Source organism: Muntiacus reevesi, chromosome 18, assembly GCF_963930625.1.
Source record: "Muntiacus reevesi chromosome 18, mMunRee1.1, whole genome shotgun sequence".
In the NCBI taxonomy this organism is placed as follows: Eukaryota; Metazoa; Chordata; class Mammalia; order Artiodactyla; family Cervidae; genus Muntiacus; species Muntiacus reevesi.
Window position 1 is genome coordinate 34,405,041 of NC_089266.1, and position 19,927 is coordinate 34,424,967.

The 19,927-nt window shown below is 47.2% G+C and overlaps 1 protein-coding gene across 3 annotated transcripts; it reads right to left on the minus strand.

The window, feature by feature from the left end:
- Window positions 1-5,098: 5,098 nt before the first annotated feature.
- Window positions 5,099-19,867, minus strand: CNTROB (centrobin, centriole duplication and spindle assembly protein). 3 transcript variants are annotated; one of them, XM_065910302.1, is made up of 20 exons: window positions 19,707-19,867; window positions 18,712-19,391; window positions 17,845-17,929; window positions 17,508-17,589; window positions 16,874-17,030; window positions 15,871-15,987; window positions 15,533-15,649; window positions 15,123-15,221; window positions 13,848-14,084; window positions 13,390-13,536; window positions 10,768-10,901; window positions 10,061-10,186; window positions 9,714-9,876; window positions 8,421-8,682; window positions 7,374-7,528; window positions 7,049-7,112; window positions 6,701-6,871; window positions 6,426-6,564; window positions 5,884-5,956; window positions 5,099-5,655 (listed from the first exon to the last, which is right to left on the minus strand). In XM_065910302.1, the coding sequence occupies exons 2-20, from the start codon at window positions 18,982-18,984 to the stop codon at window positions 5,530-5,532; spliced, it is 2,727 nt and encodes a 908-aa protein (XP_065766374.1). In that variant the 5' UTR covers window positions 18,985-19,391; window positions 19,707-19,867; the 3' UTR covers window positions 5,099-5,529. The 3 variants fall into 3 exon arrangements, with proteins under 3 accessions (XP_065766374.1, XP_065766373.1, XP_065766375.1); XM_065910301.1 differs by having other exon boundaries at window positions 18,712-19,867; XM_065910303.1 differs by lacking the exon at window positions 5,099-5,655 and having other exon boundaries at window positions 5,832-6,041; window positions 18,712-19,867.
- Window positions 19,868-19,927: the final 60 nt, after the last annotated feature.

Sequence of the window (19,927 nt, forward strand, 5' to 3'; positions counted from 1 at the left end):
GCATGTGTCATCTAGCTCCCTGACCAGGGATTGAACACAGGGTCCCTACATTGGAAGTGTAGAGTCTTAGCCCATAGATCACCGGGGAAGTCCCTGTCTTAATCTTTCTTCATTCTGAAGCCTGCCCTGTCTTTCTTGAATGGTGAAGGTTCCCAGCCCCGGTCATCAGTGTATTCATAGTCCATAGCAGCAACTTTAAACCAAGCTGGCATACTTTTCTCTTTCCATTTTCCCTTGTCAGCAACTTAATAAAATTTGACATGTGCTCAACATAAATTTGTAAGGCATTTTGGTTTTGTTAGTGGGTATTTTTCTAGTCCTTTCTCTCTATATTTTATAAACATAGATGTACACACATAGTTTTACATATACAGTTCTATACATATATGGTTTATTTTTCTACTATAAATGCAATAACATCATGTATTTTTTCCTTACTATGAAATATTTGATATATAAGAAAAATACAACCATTGTGTGTGCATTAATTATAAAGCACAATAACAAACAGCTTTATTTGAAAAAGTGGAATATCACTTACACCCTGATGCTGCTGTGTGGGTCCTCCCTGTGACATCACCTTCTCCCACACCCCCAGGGTTACCACCATCCTGAATTTGGGGTATACTGTTTCCTTGGGGTTTTTTTAGCCTTACCATATAATGTAGGTATTCCTAAATAGTACAAAGTTTATTTTTTTCCTTTTCCTTAGTTTTTCCTTTATAGAAGTTTTTATTATCCTGCTAAATTACTAAGTATATGATGCTACATAAATGGTATTTTTAAAATTGGTTGGGTTTTTAAAAAAATAATTTCAAACTTTACAGAAAAGTTGCAAGTACTATACAAATAAATTTTTCTCCTCAGTCATTTGAGAGCAAGTGGCCAACAAGAAGCTTCATCACTGTAAATACTTTGGAGTCTTGATTCTGGCAAACAAGGAGATTCTCCTACAAAACCAAAAGACAAACATCAAAATCAGGAAACTGATATTGACCCATCATTACCATCTAATCCTCAGATTTTTCTTTTCAAGTTCCACCAGTTGTCCTAAAGAAGTTCTGGATAAAGAAATGGTCTAGTACAGAATCATGTGCCGTGTTCGGCTTTCATGTCTGTGGCGGTTGCTTTTCTTGACTTACATGACTTTGACAGTTTTGAAAATGACAGGACGATGATTTTGAAGGGTATCTCTTAGTGCTCATCTGCCATTTCTTCGTAATTAAATTCAGGCTGTGACCTTTGGCAGAAATCTGGCCAGATGCTCTTTTCTCCTGGCATATTCTCAGGCTGCACACGATTTAGATTTGACCCATACTGGTGAAGTTCACTTTGATCACTTGATGGAGGTGGCTCAGCCAGAGAAGTTACCCTTTGTAATTAGTACTTTGAGGGATGTACTTTGTGTGTGTGCATGTTCAGTTGTGTCTGAATCTGTGACCCCATGGACTGTAACCTGCCAGGCTCCCCTCTCCATGGGATTTTCCAGGCAAGAAATACTGGAGTGTGTTGCCATTTCCTCCTCCAGGGGTTCTTCCCGACCCAGGGATAGAACCTGCATCTCCTGCATTGGTAGGCAGATTATTTACCACTATGTCACCTGGGAAGCCCTGGGATGTACTTTGCAACTGTGTAATTACCCTGTACCTTGTCAAACTTAAAAATTTTTTTTTTAATTTGGCTGTGTTGGCTCTTAATTGTGGCGCGCAGGACCATTGTTATGGCACGCAGGACCACTGGTTTCAGGGCTTGGCTTAGTTGCCCTGTGGCATGTGGTTGAACCCAAGTTTCCTACATTGGAAGGCGGATTCTTAACCACTGGATCACCAGGGAATCCCCAAACTTGTATTAGTTTACTTGTATCTGTGTGAACCCGTGATTTCTTATTTTATTGAATGGATTATAATCCTTTACTATCAATATTTATTTGAGGCTGAAACTCTAGAAACAGAAGTCTCTCAAGCCAGCTTCTTAACCCAAATCTCTTGTTCTCTTCCATATTTTTTTCTCTCAAAAAGAATCCTGGTTAGAATTTAAGTTCTATCCTTTTTCCTTCCTTGATTCTGTTTTATAGGGGCTATTTAGACCAATTGTGCAGCTTGGACTAATTTAAATATATCCAACGTGCTTTTTCATTATCTGCACAGTCAGTCAATACTGATGACCCTGGGTTGTCCCAGCAATTACTTTCTCTGAGGTCCCACTCCCTAGGGTCGTCTGCAAGTACCAAAATCCATTTTCTCCTTCTCCTTAGTGCTTACATGGCAATGGAGTAATCCATATATACATGGTGGCCATCTAGGCTAATCTTTCCAAGTCTTGCTTGCAGTCAGACGTAGCCATGTGACCAAGGTCTTATCAACGAAATATGAGCAAAATTGATGTGTGGCATTTCCAAGTATGGGGGGTTCTTAAGACATTGCCTGTGGCTCTTTCTCCTTCTTGCCAGCTGAGAGTCCTACATGGCAACAGGACACATCACCATTTCTTGCTTCAACAGTACACACAGTGACAGTGATCTGGGGACAGCTGAGTGACAAGATGGAAAACATCTGAGACCCAGGTGGCCACATGGGGCAGGACCATCCCACCGCTGTGGACCATTCAGTTCAGTTGCTCAGTCGTGTCCGACTCTTTGCGACCCCATGAATCGCAGCACGCCAGGCCTCCCTGTCCATCACCAACTCCCGGAGTTTACTCAAACTCCATCGAGTCGGTGATGCCATCCAGCCGTCTCATCCTCTGTCATCCCCTTCTCCTCCTGCCCCCAATCCCTCCCAGCATCAGGGTCTTTTCCAATGAGTCAACTCTTCACATGAGGTGGCCAAAGTACTGGAGTTTCAGGTCCAGCATCAGTGCTTCCAATGAACACCCAGGACTGATCTCCTTTAGGATGGACTGGTTGGATCTCCTTGCAGTCCAAGGGACTCTCAAGAGTCTTCTCCAACACCACAGTTCAAAAGCATCAATTTTTTTGCACTCAGCTTTCTTCACAGTCCAACTCTCACATCCATACATGACCACTGGAGAAACCATAGCCATGACCAGACGGACCTTTGTTGGCAAAGTAATGTCTCTGCTTTTTAATATGGTATCTAGATTGGTCATAACTTTCCTTCCAAGGAGGAGCATTACCCGGGAAATAAACCTTGCCCAAAGCCACTGGACTTGTTTACAGAAGCTTAGCCTTCAGCCTTCACCCTCACATACTCCACCACCAGAACCACCCCTAGCCCCACCCCCAGCAGCTTCGGGAGTTCTCAGGAGACAAAATCCCACACCACTCGCTGTCTGCACCAAGGGTGGCCAGAGTTTAAAGACTGTCCCCAACTTCTCTGTATGTGTGCTTTTACGGAGCTCCCCAAATCTTTCCTTTTGGTTTTTTCGCCTCTCAGAACATTCTCAAGATGATTATGGAGGAAGAAAGTGATTGGCTGGGTTTTTTCCTCCTCCTCCTCCTCAGCCTCCTTGCTGTGTTTTGGTGAAGAAACAGACTTTTAAAGGGGGCACAATATATTTTTAAAAAAATCAAAATTGCCTTACTATAACTAGCTCACAAAATAGTTAAGTCAGCACTGTACCCTTTTCTAATTTAGTTCTGGAGAGCTGGGAAATATTCTCCACACCGTCCTTCATGTCAAGAAAAATGTAGGGCATGTTGACTGAGGGTGGCAGGTTGGAATCCAAAAGATAATGAGGTAAGACTGGGTGTTCATTTTGCCAGTTTTTAAAAATAGTATAAATCTATTTCCTCCCAATGCTGGTATTATGCCATCAATCACAGAGTTTGGTCAAATAATTCTAGGCACTTGTAAAAAAGAAAAGCAAACATTTCCAAAGGTGAATCGAGATTGGCCTTGAAAAGCTGGTGCAACTCTTGTTTCTTTGCCAGGATACTGGGCAGGACCAGAGACAAGCTGTCCCCTTGAGCCGGAGCAAGAGAACCAGCACACCTGCTGCTCGTGGGTTTCTCATCTTCTCCTCTTTCCTCCCCTGGGAGCTAGAAAGTTACTTTAAGGTGGAAAAAAATACAATAGTCCCTTGATATCCAAAGTAGGGCATAGGTTGCAGGACACCCTGCAGATACCAACATCCACAGATGCTCAAGTCCTACATAAAAAACAACAAAAGGTTTGCATTATAATCTGTGCACATCCTCCTGGACACTTTATTATTTTTTAAAAGTATTTATTTGGCTGTACCAGGTCTTAGTTGCAGCATGCAGGATCTTCAGTCTTCATTTCAGCATGTGGAATGCTTAGTTGCAGAATGTGGTAACTAGCTCCCTGACTAGGGATTGAACTGGGGCCCCCAGCATTGGGAGTATTAGCCACTGGACCACCAGGGAAGTCCCCACCCTCCCATATACTTTAAATCATCTCTAGATTACTTATCTCATACTATATAGCTATGTAAAAGTTATTTGCTAGTGTGCAGCATATGCAAGTTTTGCATTTTGAAATTTCCGCAATTTTTTTCCCCAATATTTTTGATCTGAAGTTTGTTGAACCTGCAGATAGAGAACCCAAGGGTATGGACAGTTGACTATTGTTACTATAAAACAGTATGTGAGTCTATATTCTGTCAAGTCTACCCCGGAGCTAACCAAATAATTTAGGGGCACATAGAAGGACCCCACCCTCCTCACAGAATCTAGTAAGCTCTGTCCCTCCAATGCCCACCTAGAACCGGGCCATTTGGAATCGTATTTACCACCATCCCCACTCGGCACTGTGCTCTGGAGCTGAAGGGTCCCAAGGCACCATCCTTCAGTTTCATCTAAACTGTTCTACGGGTTTTTCAGGGTTTGTACTACGAAGCTGGGACCTTTCATAGTTTCACACCCATTTTCTTCTTTAATATTGTTTCTCTTTGTTCATTTTGGTATGAGGATGAAAGTTTTCACAATCATGGCTTTTTTTTCTTTGTCAGCACTCTAGTCTTTTATACATGTTTCAAAGCCAGAAGAGTGAAGCCATAATATGTGGGCTGGCTGGAGCAGAATCTAACAGTCAGGATCCTACTAACATGATTGAAAGAATTATCTGCTCCTGAAAGAGAAAACTGTCTTTCCAATATCACATTTTTACTCAAACTCTTTATATAATAACTTTTTTTTATTAAAAGTGTTTTTCTGATCATTAAGTAACACATATGTGTTTCAGAACAGTTGGAAAATATAGAGATATATAAAAGAAAATAAGAGTCCCATAATTTCACAACCGACCAGAGCTAGTCACTCTGTAGGTTTTACTCTGGAAACACCGAGTCTTTGCTCACCTACACTTCGGAAATCTAGCCACAGACTGTTTTCTTTCAAAGCAGTCATGTCTTTTTCCACAGAATATGAAATAGAAACATAAAAAACGTACTCAAAGAGAAGAATGAGGTTTCTTCACAAAGTGGTTTCCTAGAAATCCTCCCTTTTCTGAGTGCCTATGAGTCAGAGACTCTAATACAGACTACCAGATTTATTAAAATAATAATAATAAAAATAAGAAGAGACCAAGGGAAAAAAAGATGAAGGGCTCATCTCCAGATTCCCCCCCGACTTCTCACACCACCAGGGGCGGGGTGCCCACTTTTCTTCCGAGCGGGAGGTTTGTCAGTCTTAGGGGCTACAGCAAGGCGACGAGGGAGAGCCTGGGAGGGAACCTAAGAGTTGAAGGGAGAGAGAAGAAAAACTCAGCGTCATGTCCTCCCAGCACCCACCTCCTGAGGAAAGATGTTGTGTGTGGGGAAGGCTGGAGTCAGACAGCAAAGGGGAAGGGCCACACTACAGAAAATGGGATCCCGGTCAGTGGGGTCAGGGCGATCATGTGGAGGGCGAGGGACGAGTCAGTGAGAGCCCCCCACCCCTTCACCCAGCCCCACTTTCCTCACCTCTTTCCGGGGGATCTCACCCAAGCGGGAGTCTGTGTTCCTTCTGGGGGCATTTTCCCCTCGGCTGTCAGTCCTGCCGTACAGATCAGGGGATGAGGAGGGGCAGCTGCTCCCCACTCTCCCCAACACTTGGGGAGAACTATTTCCCGGTGCTGTCTCTTAAGAATAAGAACAAACAAGATAGACCCGGGGATCCAACAAGAGGAAACATGAGTGGAGTCACATACTGAGTTATACTAGGTCATCACAGTCCTAGGACTCTCAGTTCTGAGCTGCAGGGTAAAGAGGAAAAAATTAAAGTAGAAAAACATGCAGAAGAGATTTTTTTAAGAAGTGAAAAACCAAAAAGAAAAGAAGAGACAAAAGGAAGGTGGGGAAGAGTGAGAGATGGAGGAAGAGGAGGAAACTCCAATCTACCCTCACTTCTCCCCCAGGAAAGGACAGAAGACACTACTCAATAGACAACACACTCCACATTCTTCCCATTCACAGTCCAGATTCCTTCCATCTAGTCCCTCCTCCCTTCCCTCCCAGGGTGGTACCCGCCGCCGCCATGTTCCAGCCTCTTCAGGTAAAGCAGCAGATCCTCAGCAGGCAGCGCCTCCCAGCCCCGAGCTTGGTAAAGTCTTAACAGCTGAGACACTTCCATCAGCTGCCTCGAGGATGTGGGCCCATCTCCACCTGAGAGACACATCATGAATGATCATCATCCTGGGCTGGCCCAGCCCTTATCCCAGCTCCCAGAGCCCAGAAGGGCCTTCAGTTCCAGGTACCAGCTCCACACCTGAGACCTACCTGTAAACTAGGACCTGCTTACCTCTCTCTGGGGAGCCACTGCTGGGACCGCCGCTCTGTGAAGGGGCCGAGGGAAGCTCATGGACCCGGAAAAGACTGGACGCCATGGCTAAGGGAACTTTAGTTTTATGGACGGGGGGCGGGAGGCGTGGCACCTGAGGGGTTTCCTCCCAAGATGGGGCAGTCAGAGGACCTAGCCAAAGGAATGAGATTCAGAATGAGTAAATGGGGCAAAAGCCAAGGAATCCCAGCAGCCTTAGCCTTCATGGGGCTTTGTAACCTTTGCCAGCTCCTGAAGACTCAGCCCTGGTAAGTGGATCTCCTGCCTCTTTTAGGCCCAGCCCCAAACTTCTTCAGAGTTGGCACTCACCAGGCTTAGGGGGAAGCTGGTCGATGGAGGGGTTCTCATGGCTCTGGGGTGCAGTCTCCAGCAGCTGGGGGGACAAGACAGTAGGGCTCCCTGAGGACCACTGAAGAAAGAGATCTCAGGGTCTGCAGGAAGCAGCGGGGAGGAGGTAGGAGCTGGTTTCCTAAGTTCCAGAAGGAACTGCTGCAGCAGAAATAAGGGGGACTGGGAGAGGCAGAAACTAGGATGAAGTCTTAGTCCTAAAAGGCCAGAGTCCTCACCTCTCAGAGTAGAAAGAGAAAATGAGGAAGGGAAGGGGAAAGCAAGAGGGACAGATGGGCCCTCTTACCTGGTGCAAAAAATGCTTGAGGCCCTGCAGCTGGGAAGGGGGTGGCAGGCCTTCCTTCAGGAAGCCATCCCCCTCAGACCCAGGGTCTTCCTCAGGGAATGGTCGCTCTGCCCGGTGATCCGGATGGAAGGTCCCAACTGCAGAGAAGCCCTCCACTGTACAGTGAAACAGGGGGTGTGTGCTGTAGGGGGAGGGGCCCCTCCACCAGGCAGCTCGCTCAAGGCCTGGAAGGAGGGGGCCTGTCACACATAAGTGGGGCTTTGCGGCTAGAAGATGATCACAGTTGAAAACAGCTGGAGAGGGAAGGATTGAAGGCAACTGGGAGCTGGGCATGGCTGAATTCTAAGACAGAAAAGTAGACAGAAGGGGAAGGCTGTGGTCCTTGGATGCTGAATGAATAAATCCTGCCACAGCACAGAATGCTTTAGGATAAACAGACATGTTCTGGTTCTTTCACCAGAACATGCCCTCATGCTTACTTCAACCTGGGTTGTCTCATTTTCACCACACAGAACACCCCATGCACCCAAGTCACAACTGACTGAATCAGATGTGGCCACAGCTCAAGATCGGCTGATCTGAGGGATGGTTACCAACCCACCAGACCGCCTCTCTTTAAACTTGGACACAAGAAACAAAGGTAGGTTGTCTAGAGTTTTGCTAGAGTCGGTGTCACAGCTGCTCAAAGCCATGTGCAAACCAAAGCAGCAAAAGCAAGAACCCAAGGGGAAGAGAGAGCTGGTTGTTCAAGAGGAAGAAGCAGAGTCCAGAGCCCAGGTAAACCCAGGGCAAGGAGGAACAGCTGTGCTGTTCCTGGCAGCCCCTGGTGCCAACTTTGGTTCTCAATAAGCACAGATATGTCCCATTTCCTAGAGTCTAACTCCCTGTGTTTGAACCAACTAGAGTGGATTTCTGCTACTGGTAAGGGACAGTCACTAAGACATCTGGGAAACAGAATGCTCAAGCCCCCAGCAGGCAGGAAGTTAGGTTAAGAGACAGCCAGTCAGTGCGGGGAAGGGGAACCCGGTGACTTCTGTCCCCAGGCACCTGAAGAGGACGTGAGGTCTGGCTTTGGCTCCAGCGGCTGGAAGGAATGCTGGCTCTGGAAAGTGGGGCCCAGCAGGAGGCTAAGATCTGGGGAGGGGCTGCAGAGAACAGGCGGTGGAACCCCAGGCAGCTCCTCTCGCGTTTCCCGGCTCTGCTGCAACACGGGCTTCAGGGCCACGGCCATGGGGGGCACCATCCAGATCCTCCTCTCCCCCTTCTCTGGTTCCTGCGGCCCAGGGCTGGAGGGGCCGGCGGGCGGAACCTGGGCACAAGAGAGGGTGCACTTAAGGAGACGAGATGTGCCACAGACACTTTAATAAGATTACAGATTAGTAGAACGTCCTTAGAAGGGGATTTGGGAACATCTATCAAATTTCTGACAAATTTTAAAATGCATATTTTTGACCCTACAATTCCATTTCTAGAAACTGTATAGAGATACTGAACCAAGACATATTAATGACAATTTCTGTAGCACTATTTGTAGAAACAAAACACAGGAAACAACTTTAATATCCACTAACAAGCACTTGGTTAAATAAGTCATACAACTGTGTATAGAAGGCAACTTTTCTGTGAAGGGTCGGAGGATGGAGCTGGGGGTGGGATACACTCAAGACACCAATATCAGCTGCTGCTTCTTGGGGGAGGAACCAGGAGACTGAGGTGCAGGCATAGTATGGAGATTACTTTTCACCGTATACCTTTTTGAACAGTTTGGTTGTTTTTTTATTTTATTTCATTATGTTTTAAATTTTTTGGCTGCACACATGGCATGTGGAAACCTTAGCTCTCCAACCAGGGATTGAACATGTGCCCCTGCATTGGAAGGCTGAGCCTTAACCCCTGGACCACTGAGGATGTCCCTTTTGTTTTGTAAAATTACTATGTGCACATTATTATCTATCACCAAAAATATTTTAGCTAATATTACAAACTTAAGTGTTAAAAGAAGGAAGTAGGAGATGCCAACAGAGGGAGGGCGAGGGTTGAGACTCCTCTAGGGCAGGACTGAGCAACAATTTCTGACTCTTTCCATCACAATTACTTCAGCTGCCCTTTGGCAAAACTAACATCATGTGTTACCCTCTCTTAGGCTGGGAGAAGAAGCTGATACCCAGTGCTGTGGGGCCAGTCTGGGCACGTGGCGGCCACGGCAAAAAGACGGCTTTTGATGAGACAGTTACTCTTTGGGAAAGCTCACAGAATTTTCCTAAAGCTGAACTCCAGACTCTCCTTGGGAGGGAGCTAGATGTCCCAAGAAAGGGTCCAAACAGAACCCTGATGGCCTACCGGGGGGTGGGGCGGCAGGGTGGTGGTGCTGAGCAGCCGGGTGGCCTCCTCCCAGTGGGCCTGCAGCATGGCCTGCAGCCGCTCCACCAGCTCCACCCGCTGTTCCTCCAGCTGCTGGTTCCCACTCTGCAGTTCCCGCACTCGCGCCTGCTCCCGGGCCAGTCTGAGAGGAAAGATGCAAGAGGTGATGTCAGGCCTTGGAGAAAGCAGAGACTCGGAGAACAGGAAGGGCCACAAGGAAAGGTGGGACACGGGAAATTGTGAGAGGAGCTGGGGCCAGTGCAGAAGAGACCAAGGCTGCAGGGGAAGGGACCAAGGCCTGATGTGCAGACTCCAGGGTCCAGTACCTGAGCTCATAGTCCTGAGCCACCTGCTGCTGCCGCTCCTCCCGCTCTGCTATTTCCACCTTGAACTGAGCCAACTGAGTGGACAATTCCTGCTGGTGCTGTCCATTCAGCTCCTGCAGCTGCTTCCTGAGAGGACACAGGTGAGAAGGACGGACTGAGGATGGAGAAGGAAGTCATCCAGTAAGAGAAAGCCAGCATATGTGCACAGGACAGTGATGGAGCAAGCCAGCCAGCTAGCCCTGCCCTGGCAGGGTCGGGGAGTGGGGTTGTTCAGGAAGGAAGCAAGGATGGTGAATGGGTTCCCTAGAAGCAGACACTTAAGTGAGGACTTATGTGAAGGCGGTTCATTTAAGAAGCATTTCCAGAAAAAAAAAAAGCTGGTAGGGGAGTAGAGGAAGGAAGGGAGAAGGCACGTCTGGATGTGCTGCAGGTCTCAGCTCAGCACTGTACACACCAGGGGCTAGAGAGCTAGAAATTGGTATTCCTGCAGCCATCAGCTATTGCCTAAGTGCTCCTTCCTATGGGGGAAAGCGGAAAATCCCCAAGCAGGTCTGGCTCTCCTGTGAACCCGAGGCAGGTCTCCCACCAAGAGACAGACAGGGGCTGGTGTGTTGGAAGCTGGTAAAGGGATCTGAGAGGGTCTGGGTGCCCCCCCACCCCCACCTGCTGCTGCTGTGGAGAGGCAGCAGCCAGCGAGCTCCAAGCACCTGTGATGGTCCCTCAGGGAGGCTGCCTGCCGAAGGCTGCTCTCCTGCGCCTGTGCCAGCCGCTCGGTCACCCGCTGCTCCAGCTGCACCGCCAGCTCCGACTCCATCTGGATCCGCTGGCTTTCATACCGGGCCTGGGAGTAAAGCAAGTGGGTGGGTGGGGGAGGTCATCATCAGCTCCATTCTGTTTGGGCTTAGAAGAGGATGGAGGATGTAAGGTAGATTAAAAAAAAGATCCATGCACCAACATTCCCTCCTACGTCTGAGGGACGAAAGAAAGAGAATTTTGCCCCAAGGAATGAAAGCAGTTTCCTTTCCTTATAAAACCATGACCTTGGATGATACAAATGGTTTTTTTGTGCTTTAAAAAAATATATTTATTTAACTCCTTGCAATTACCTAAATTCTTTTTAATTTTTAAAAATTATGGTAGGAAACACATATACAAAGCTTACCTTCTTAGGTAATACAAAACTTACCATTTTTAAGTGCAGCATTAACTACATTCACATTGTTGTACAGATCGCTAGAAATTGTTTATCTTGTAACTGAAACTATATACCCACTGAACAACAACTCCCCATTTTCCCTCCCCAGCTCATAACAATCACCACCCTACTTTCTGTTTCCATGAATGCTTTTATCTGCTCTAGGTATCTCATTACCTAATTTTTTTTTTTAAGTTTCAGGTGTACAACATAGTGACTTAGTGATTACACATTATAAAATAATCCCCATCCAAAATTTTTTAATGAAAAATCTTAATGATACATACTGTCCCTCTGAGCTGGCAATTTCACTTTAAGGAATCTATCCTACAAAAGGAATGCCGAAGAGTCATGTACAATGATGTTCACTGCAGCATTATTTATTTTTGGCCATGCTGCGGCTTACAGAATCTTAGTTCCCCGACCAGTGACTGAATTTGTGCCCTCTGCAATGGAAGTGCGGAGCCCCAACCTTTGGACGGCCAGGGAGTTCCATGCAGCACTTTCTTTTTTTTTTAAGCTGTGCTGGGTCTCCATTGCAGTGTGCAGGCTTCTCTAGTTGCAGCTCATGGGCTTAGTTGCCCCATGGCATGTGGGACCAGGGATTCAATCCTCATCCCCTGCATTGGAAGGCAGATTTTTAACCACTGGAGCACCAGGGAAGTCCCCAGTGTTATTTTTAATAGTGAAAAAAAATTTGGCATCAGGGTAAATTTCTCATCAAAAGGAAAATGCTTAAGTAAACTATGATTCATACATTTACTGCAATATAATTATTTTTAAAAAATGATGTACATCTCTATGTGTTGACATGGAAAGATGTCTGATATATTACAAGGTAAAAACAAGTTGCAGTGAATGTGTGTGTGTGTGTGTATATATATATATATATTTAAAGCACCAGCCCATAAACGCATATGAAAAAGTTCTGAAAGGATACACACTGTGTACTTCTGTACACTTGAACTTGTATTACAGATCACTTTTATTCATATCTTAAAAATATTTTTTAGCGTTCTCTGGGAAGACTACCTTGACCCATTCATATAGAATTGATGGCTCCTTTCTGTCTTGGATACTTACCTCTGATAAATTAACTTTGAGAATTTAAACAGAAACTGAGTTTAAGACTTTAAAATAAGCTGACCGAAAAAAAAAGTGAAATGAGAATAATGACTCTAAAAGATGACAAGAAAGGAAAGAAAAATAAACATCCAATAGGCAAGACAAAATAAAATATAAAGGGGACTTCCCTGGTGGTACAGTGGCTAAGACTGTGCTCCCACTGCAGGGGGACTGGGTTTGATCCCTGGTCACACAACTAGATCCCACATGCCACACCTAAGACACTGCACGGCCAAATATTTTAAAAAATAGTTATTCTTACTCTAAATTATTAGGGCTTCCCTGGTGACTCAGTGGTAAAGAATCTGCCTGCAATGCAGGAAGCCTGGGTTCAATCCCTGGGTCAGGAAGATTCCCCAAAGAAGGGAATGGCAACCCACTTCAGTATTCTTGCCTGGAGAATCCCATGGAAGGCGGAGCCTGGTGGGCTACAGTCCATAGGGTTGTAAAGAGTTGGACACGACTGAGAGACTAACACTTTTCTAAATTATTAATCATACTCCTTCAAAAATGTGTGTGCTAGACAAGCTCCCCATGTAACTGGTGAGCTCCCTATTGCTGGGACTGTGTTAGGATTATCCCAGCCCAGAGCTTACACACAGGAGTTGTCCAGTAGGTTTACTGAATGCACACATACACGCATGCAGCTGGCACCAGTTCAGGGGCTTATAAATTACTACTGAATTGTTTACTAATGTCTTTACCCATGGCCCTCCATGATAAATTAGTTCCCATGTGGTCAGCCCTCTAATTCAATGGGCCAAGTGAAAAGTGTGTTCTCTCAAAACTGGCCTCTCTAACCTAGAAATTTGGTGTCTCCTTAAGTGAACTATTAATAAGGAAAGAAGTCTCTCAGAAACTCATTAATTTGCTCTTAACATACATTTTACACATAAAGGCCAAAATTCTAGTTAGAAATGGGAGTGTCTGCCCTGACTCCTGAAGCCACTTTGCCTTAGACCTCTGTCTCCCCAGCAGGGACACTCCCCTAGAACCTCAGCCTCCTGACCTGCACCAGGCTCATCTCCAGCTGCAGGGCGTCTCTCTCTCTCCGAGCTGTATCCAGCTCTCCTTCCAACCGCCGCACCTCAGACTGCACCAAGGCCAGCTGCTGCTGGGCCTCCCGGGCGGCCTGGGCCTCCCTCTGGTTGTTCCCCTAGGAAAGGGCAATCAGACTTCAGTTTGTATCTCATTTCCTGACTCCCGGTTACCTCTATTCCCTGATTCACCCTCCCATACCCTGAGACCCAAGCTCCCTTCCTCTTCACCTGTGACCTATTTCCTCATCTCTGTTGAATCTCACACTTTAGTTTTCTGAATATTTGATGCCCCCGGCCCTTCCTGCAGGCCCTACCCTCTCAGTCGTCTCTCCTTCACTCTTCATCCTGCTCCACTACACCGTGTATTCTGACATCCGTCTCATTCAATTATTTTGTCCTTCATCTGTTCCTCAACTGCCCCTTCTACCTTCTCCCTTTCCAGCTGAGCCTGGCTCTCCTCCTGCAGCGCCTGGTAGCGCTCCTTCAGCTGGTGCTCCTGCTGGGCCCAGCTCCGCCTTTCTTCTTCCAGGGCCACCTGCAGTGTCTCCAACTGTCGGCGCTCACTGAGTTGCCCCGCCCGGGCCTCATCCAGTTCTTCCTGCAGGACTCGGCAGCGCTGCTGTTCCAGCTCCAAGCTCAGGGTTAGAGCCTGCCTCTCCTCCTCCTACAGCCCCAGGAGAAAACCAAGATCTTAGCATGCCCTCAGGAGACCAGCAATCTGCCCCCTCACCCCCATACAACATACCCGCTGAGAATTATATCCATGAAAACGCAATAGTTAACAAGCCCACAGGATGTCAATATGGTAAATAAGAGTTTCTGTACCAGAATTAGGGAGACCTGGGCTCAGATCTCAGTCTGAATCCCAGCTCTGCATTTACTTTGGGTTCTGAGGCACCACCCTTACTTGTAAAGTGGGCATATTACAGTCCACCTTGTGTGGATTAAAGTTAAAGGGTATGTAAAGCATTTAGCACAATGTCTGGCCTGTAGTAAATACTCAATATATGACAGCTGTCACCACTGTCATCAAAAGAAATTCCACAAAGACTAGAAAATTCAGCCTTACAAACACGTACTAGCCAACCAGCAGCTGCCACCAGCACTCCTGGATTGTTAGGAATGTCAGTACCAGCATGCATGTAGCAAGCATGTGTCATGCATGCAAGAAATTCTAAACCTGGCTACTAATTCATGTGGGTAATCATCTTATCATTTCAGCAATGAGAAACCTAAGTCTCACCCCCATACCCTTCTGAAAATATTTAGGTTCCCCAACCCCTCATATATCAAAACCTCAGGGAAAGGATCCTCAGGGATCCTTTTTAAATCTATATTTAAAAATAATTCCCAAATGATTCTAATGAGGATACAATTTGCAGAGTCTCTCAAACTGGCTTGATGGCAGAGCTCACTTTCTATAGAGTACCTAGCAGAACTAGTGTTTTGAAGAACACACTTTGCTCTGGTGCAACTCAAATTATGAACTCCCACAATCCACCAAAAGCCCATATCCCCAGACTTCCCTGGCAGTTCAGTGGTTAAGGCTCCTTGCTCTCAACCTGGGGGGGCCTGGGTTCAATCCCTGGTCGAGGAACTAAGATCTTGCATGCCAAGGGTGCAAACAAACCAAAAACAATCCGCATCCCTCTAGAAGTAATGACCAGCCTTTATTGGAATTAACCCAGGTGAGCATTCTCACCAGTGTCTCTTTTTCTCGTTGCTGCAGTCGGGCACCTTCCTGCTCACGACTCAGGGCCTCCATGGCCTCAGACAGGCTTTGTTCCAGGCGGGTTACTGTCTTTTAGGGAGAGAACACAGCATGGAGGAACTGAGGAGAATCCCTGCATGCTACCCTTCGAAAATCATTAACAAAATAAACTTAAAAGCAAGGGTTAACTAAAGGACTTGGGACCCAGAGGAATGAGGAGAGCTGAGCAGACATCAATCATGCAAGTCTGACAGCAGAAACACTGAAGGGAGAGGACACAGGAGAAGAATTATCAGGCTAGCTACGGCAAGCTGGAGGTCAACCTGTGAGGTACCCTGGTTCCTCCCCTGTCCAGCCATCAGTGACCCAGGTTCTAATGCCTCGTGATCCTGGTTGCCCACCTCCTGCTGCTTGCTTCTAGTGAGTTCAGCTGCCTGCCGTTCCTCCTGGAGTCCCCGAAGCACCTCTGTCCGCTCAGCTTCATGCCGGTTCCAGCCCTCCACCACACGGGCCAGGGTCTCAGGAAAGGAAGGAGGTCACATAGAATTTCAAATAATTTTTCTTCCCTCTTTGTGTCCATAGGAGCAGGGCCAACAGCCACCTTCTTCCAGTGGTCAGCATACCCAGCACTTACCCGCCCCCAACTCCTAATGTGAACAAACAAATGTTGGTTGGCCTCCCCCTGTATTCCTTGGTGCCCCCCATGGAGAGACCCACCCGCATTCCACTCCCCTGGCACCTTGTCCAGTTGTTCAATCATGATATCTTTCTTTCGGTCAGCAGTCACGGCCACGGCTAACTGTTGCTGAAGCTCAAGGACACGGGTCTGCAGGTTCTGAATATGGCGCTCACAATGCTGGGAAGAAGAGTGAGGGGGTCTGGGTGTTGCCACCCTTAGTTTGACCAAAGCTCCAAACTTTCCAGTTTCTCTATGGGGGAAGACAGGGAGCTTGGGTCCCAAGAACAGAACAGGTTTGAAGAAGGAGAATCAGGAATTCCGGAGCCTGAGATCTCCAATGCCTTCCTCTACCACCTCAGGAAGCAGGGGTTTGGTCTCCAGCCTCTTCCCTTTCCTAGATCTCCTGAGAAAAGTTTCCATGAACCTTTCGGCAGGGGTGCAGTAGTCCATGCTGCAAAGAGTGAGAAGTTACTCCTGCCTTAAGAAGCATACTGGACACAACGATTCAGCGTGGCAAGGAGAAAGGGGAAAGCCTTTCATTCACGCCTAGGCAGTTTAAAATAGAGGAAGAGAAGGTTCCAAAAACGACAACACAACCAATAATTCCGACTTTTCCTCTGCCTTATCCTGTTCTTTGCCCGCTTCAGATAGGCTGGGGCTTCAGAAACAAAGTTCATTATATCACCAGTAACTTTGCACAAGGCAACAATTTGTTGTTCATTCACCAAACATTTACAGGGTATTTGTTTGTGTTGGGTATGTTCTGGACTTTAGGAAGACACTGCTGAACAAGATAAGGTATGACCCATGTGGAGCTTAGGTTTTAAAGAGGGGAAACAAACAAGACATACCAGACTTTGATAAACTATATGAAGGAAATAACAGAATGATCTGAAGGAATACCTGGAGAGGAGGTGTGCCATCCTAGACAGGAAGGTCAAAGAAGGCCTTCCTCATAGGAGAGCCATTTGAGTAAAATCCTAGCTTGCAGGACCTTAATCTTTTAGCACTTGGCCCTATTTCTAATCTTTGCTTCTGTCAAAAGGAAGCCTTTGTATCTCACCTTGCGACGAGTATGCTCTGAATCCAGTGCATCTCTCAGTCCCTGAAAATCTGGGGGGTTGAGCGGGGGCCCTGGCCGAAGACTGGTGTAGCGGGGGAACAACTCCTCAAAGGCCTGGGCTGAGCTGGATGGAGACAAGTCTTGCAGCGGTCGGGTGCTGAGCAGATTAGGTAGAGAACAGTAGGAATGGGAAAGCTTTAGAGACCCAGAGTCCCATTTCCAGACATTTTACAAATAAGGAAACTACAACTCAGGGCAAGAGCCATGCCCAAAGTCACAAAGTTACGTAGATAAATGACAGAGCCCTAGAGAGCACACAGGCTTTGTGAGTCACTCTATAGTACTCCTTCCTCTACTCCACGCTCCCTGCAGCACGAGTCACAGTAGAAAAGAATTAATTCTTCTGGAGGAGGAAGGACCTAGAAAGCCAGGTACTAAGCAGTGGATGCCTAAGTTCCCAAAGGAGTAAGCAGGACAGAAGAAAGGCAAGAAAGGGTAAAAACTGCAAGCTAAGTGACAAGCATCTTAGGTCCTTAAGAGGTACAAAAGCAGCAAAGGGAGAACTAAGCAACAGAACATTTGACTTTCCAAGAAAGAGAGGAAGGCAGCTAGGAGAACCCCAGGGAGAACTCACTTAAGCAAGGTGGCTGTGCTGTCACTGTCAAAGGAGTCCTCTTCCCGTCTCTCAGAGTCGGCACCTGGAGTCGGGGGATCCCCTGCAGGCAGCCAGAGGGACCCACAGCCAGGGTCAGGTAAGGATGGGGACAGGGATCACTTGAAGGAGAAGAGAGGAGTGGTCCTTCCTTTCTACTTCACCCACTCCTCCTGCCTTTCTCCGTAAGAACGGGAGCCTTTTCTCCTGAAATCTCCTATCTCTGAGTCTAGGTCTCCAGCCCACACATATCCTGCTAGCTTTCTCCACTTTTTCCCACCCCTTAAATCTAGGTTCTCCTTTATAGAAAATCACTCACTATAAGCCGCATCACGTGAGGTCTGGAGCATGCTCTGGAGTTGACCCCGAACAGTCTCCATCTCAAAGATATGCTTGGAACCATCCTAGAAAAAAAGCAATGCAGAAATCAGATGCAATAATCCATACTGCATCCAGGGTAGATGGCATCGAGTGGCCCCTAAGGCCCAAGAATTTTTACTCTCACACCTTGGAAAGCAAGAAAAATAGAACTGATTCAATGAGAAACTCAATTGTCTGTGGAAGCCAGAGAGGTAATGCAAATGAATTAACTGGGCATCTTAAGGTAAGAGTGGTGAGGATTCCTTCCAACTAGAGAGCAAATATCCTGTGTAAAGACTCTGCTGTCCACGGCTATCAGTTTTTCAAACTCTGGGAGGCCTAGACACTCTGCAGATGGGTTATGATACATGTTTTATCTGACACTATCTTCTTGGTAACATGTATAATTGATTAAACTGTTTTAATGATTTACATACCAAATTTTGAACCATACAATCAAAACAGTTTCAAGATGAAAGGATCTTAGAATATTTTCCTTAAATCCCTAGTTTCCTCTTGGGATGAAGAATCTTTATGCTCATTTCCAGCACCCACATCCCAGTTAAAGTACAGCAACCTACCCCCATGGGTGTCTCTGAAGGGAAAAAAAAGTTAGGAAGTCTCACAGTTTTCCAACTTACTATGAGTGGCTCAGGACTCTCGTCAATATTTGCTCACGGGAACAAGCATGGTTGACTGTGCAGTTAAAAGAAATTATGGAATCCAACAACAGGAGCTCAAATCTCAGTAAAGCTCTCTCTCTTTTTTTTTTTTTACCACCCCCAACCCCAAGACCCTAGAGGTGTCCAAGACAGACCTCCCTCACCTTTTTCTTCAAGTTGTTCTCCAATCCCACTGACAAGCTGTGACTCAGTCCTTGGGCCAAGCCATCCAACACCTCATGGGGAGGTGGGGAGGCGGCAGGTAAATACAGCTGTGCTCGGGCTGTGCTCTCTGCCTGACGACTGAGGTGCAAAGAAGTATACAGCTGGGAGGTCACCTCAGAGGACACTTGGTTCAGCCCAGGGGCTTCCGATGACTCACTCAGGAGGTCCTTGGCCCGTAGGGGTGAACTGGGGCTGGCATCTGATGTTGCCATGAGTACAGGGAAGAGACAACTGGAGACAGCAGAGGTGGGAACTCTTGTTTCTGCTTCAGGAGAGCCCAGGGGAATAAGTACCGGGAGAAGGAAGATTTGGGAGAAAAGAGGAAGACTCCGAGCGAGGGATTCTTGTTGAATGAGGGTATGGAGCCTTTCTGGTTAAAGGAAAGGTTTCCAACAGTTCCAGAGGCCATGGGAGAGGGCAAAAGGATTTCTTTCCACAGCTCCTGGAACAGTGGAAAAGGCGGGTGCAGCAAGGAGCGGGTGGGGATGGAAGACCTACTGCGGGGCAGGCGCACCACTGCAGTTCCTCTGGAGCGCTGAAAGCTGCAGTTCAACTTCTGGGCCAGGCTCTCATAGTCCACTGAGCTCTTAAGTTCTCACACCCAGTCAGAATGCACAAACTGAAACGGACCCAAATCCAACAGGGGCCTAATTTCCGTCCAGCTGTCTTATGGCCCCTCAACTGGCTCCGGTCTCAGCGAAGCAGGAACCTCACGCTCCCCACCTCTCCTCTTCGCCCATGCACCCGTTCCATCCAGGATCAACTCTCTGGTATATCCCCTCCGATCCCTCCGGGCAAGAAAGCCGTAGCACGGCTCCCTAGAATCCCTCCCTCTCTGCTACCCCCCAAAAAAGTTTGTGAACACTCAAGTCACGCCCTCTGATGGCCCTAAAAAATACGCTCAGGCGCTCCAGCCTAGCCTGAGATCCCCTACCTCGATCACCCCGTTCCGACTACTCCCCACACCTCCAGTCCTCAGCCCCGCAGTTTGCCAAGGTGGGGACTAGGGAATGCCTCCTCCCCCTGAGACCCGGTAGGCGAAGATCTAAACGACCCCTCTTCTCGCGCCCTTCCCAACACTCAAAACCGTTGGCAGGCTCCCGCCCACCTCCCGCAGCTCCGCCTCGCTCGCTTCGATGACGTCACCAGCCCAGG